Source organism: Saccostrea echinata, unplaced genomic scaffold (assembly GCF_033153115.1).
Source record: "Saccostrea echinata isolate AGI-Se365-2 ecotype Australia unplaced genomic scaffold, CSIRO_AGI_Sech_v1 ptg000058l, whole genome shotgun sequence".
Lineage (NCBI taxonomy): Eukaryota > Metazoa > Mollusca > Bivalvia > Ostreida > Ostreidae > Saccostrea > Saccostrea echinata.
The window spans coordinates 6,032,717-6,034,844 of record NW_026889807.1 but is presented as its reverse complement, the minus strand read 5'-3'; the positions used below and the strand labels follow the sequence as shown (position 1 = coordinate 6,034,844).

The following is a 2,128-nucleotide window of genomic DNA, read 5'->3' as shown; positions in this document are numbered from 1 at the left end:
GATATCAAAGAAGAAATAAGTCGTTATCTTATGGTGACAAAACATATGGCGACATTGTTAAATTGTAAATTATATGATAAACTAGTCAGGTATGAGTTTCATTGATTTTTGTTAGCTTTAAATATAAGCAATTTATGAAAAAAATTATCCAAGCGTTGGAGCATTTAAATTTTGAAGAAAATGCATTTCAAAATTGATCAGCTACTTTTCTTGATGATTTTAAGTTTCATCCCAGGTCAAATTCAAATGGGTATGTATATTCCGTGATAATTTTGATGACAAATTAAAGAAGAGATTGAAACTTTATTGCTACAAAACTCACTGTTATCAAACAAGATACATGTAATGTACATTAATGAAGTCTTCACCCCTGGTCAATTCATTTGTGTACGTATATTCTGTGTTAAATTACTGGAACTTGCGAGTTGCCAAAATATGATGTTTTTCGGTCTCGGGGTCCTATATTTCTTCATTATTTATTCATTTTTGGGGGGAGGGGGACATGTTTCAAAGAGTCAAAATTTTATAAAGATCATAAAATGGAATATATTAAGTTGTCAGTTTAAAATAATATTTTCAACTATTCCTTGTATTAAAAAAAAAAAGAAATCAAAAGTAGGCAGATAACTATTGTCTAAATCACTAGATAAATATGATGGACATCATATCAAAATTAATTAAATATGGTTAACTTATGATTTTACAGAAACGTTTTACATATGTATGCAACATGTGATTTTTTTTTTTTTTTTTTGGCATATATATAACCTTTAAATTCATATGAGAGGAATTCAAATGATGATGATTTGTTTTTCTACTGATTGATACAAGTTCCCTTTGACCTTTTCCTTTCAGATTCGGTGACAACCTGCGAAAAAGGTTGGGTCACCTACCAAAAAAGTTGCTATTATTTTTCAACATCCATGGTTATATTTAGAGAGGCAATGGTATGATTAAAATCAACATCTATAAGCCTTTTTCAATTTAAACTTAAAATCATTTCAGTACCTTTAGTTATGCTTATCAAGTACCTCTGCTTCATTTCTTTATTGTCGAAAATACAGAGTAATTGATTTTTTTGTATAAAATTATATATATTTAACACATTTCTTGCAGCTCAGGATAGCTATTTTTAAGTCAAAATAATAATGGAGAATTTTCTTTATCTGACTAAATCCAACAATGATAATTAATCATGTCACATAATTTTACATCTCTAAATTACTGAACACTACAAAATGATTTTTTTTTAACATATTGTAGTCGGCATGTTATCTGTTGGGCGCAGAAATGTTGGAACTTCAAAACGCAATGGAAGAAAAATGGCTTGATAACCAGGTCCGATTACGAGGTATAATTATACATGTACGAATTAATAATAATTTAGACACTGTCAGAGCAAAGTGTCACGTGTATTGTTATTGCTAAAATAAATGAATAATGAAAAATATTTTAGAATCTTTATCTGATTTTTTCCTTTATTAAAAATAAAGAAAATACATGTTCAATTTTATTTCTTTTGATCTTTATTTATATAAATTATTTATTTAAAAAAAAAACGTACAATATTCCGTTAAAAATGTTTTTAGGGTTATGAACATTGATTAAGATTTAAATGTCATCTCACAGGTCATTCGCCTCAGATCTGGCTTGGCGCAAGTGATGTTCAACAAGAAGGAAAGTTTATATCGGTTTCAAAGGCTGAGGAACTTCATTACAGCCACTGGTTAAAGGGGCAACCAGATAACGCCGGCGGAGCAGAAAACTGTGCTACATATTGGGTTTCTTATAAAGCGATGAATGATGCACCATGTAACTACAAGTATAATTATGTATGCAAAAAATGAAAATTAAAAAGGCATAATATGTGAACAACACACGGTTTTTGATTTGCAATTCCAACTCAAATATCACTATCTTGTGATAATAAACATGGTTCAAAAGCCACATTGATTATATAGTAAACGAAAATACAATCTTTATAGCTTTTTTTTTCAATATAACACTTAAGTACTTATAAAGAATATTTGTATATTTGAATGCATAGTCAAATGAAGGTGAAGATTGCGTTAATTTATCAGAAGATTTTCAAAGCTTTAACTCACTTAATGAAGATGTATGGAGAAAA

At 28.7% G+C, this 2,128-nt stretch overlaps 1 protein-coding gene across 1 annotated transcript; it reads left to right on the top strand.

Annotated features, from left to right (window-relative positions):
- Nucleotides 1-204: 204 nt before the first annotated feature.
- On the top strand, nt 205-1,852 carry LOC133174686 (perlucin-like protein). The gene is made up of 4 exons (XM_061309771.1): nt 205-250; nt 856-947; nt 1,264-1,351; nt 1,630-1,852. Exons 1-4 carry the CDS (start codon nt 214-216, stop codon nt 1,845-1,847), a joined length of 435 nt encoding a protein of 144 aa, XP_061165755.1. The 5' UTR covers nt 205-213; the 3' UTR covers nt 1,848-1,852.
- The last annotated feature ends 276 nt before the right edge of the window (nt 1,853-2,128 follow it).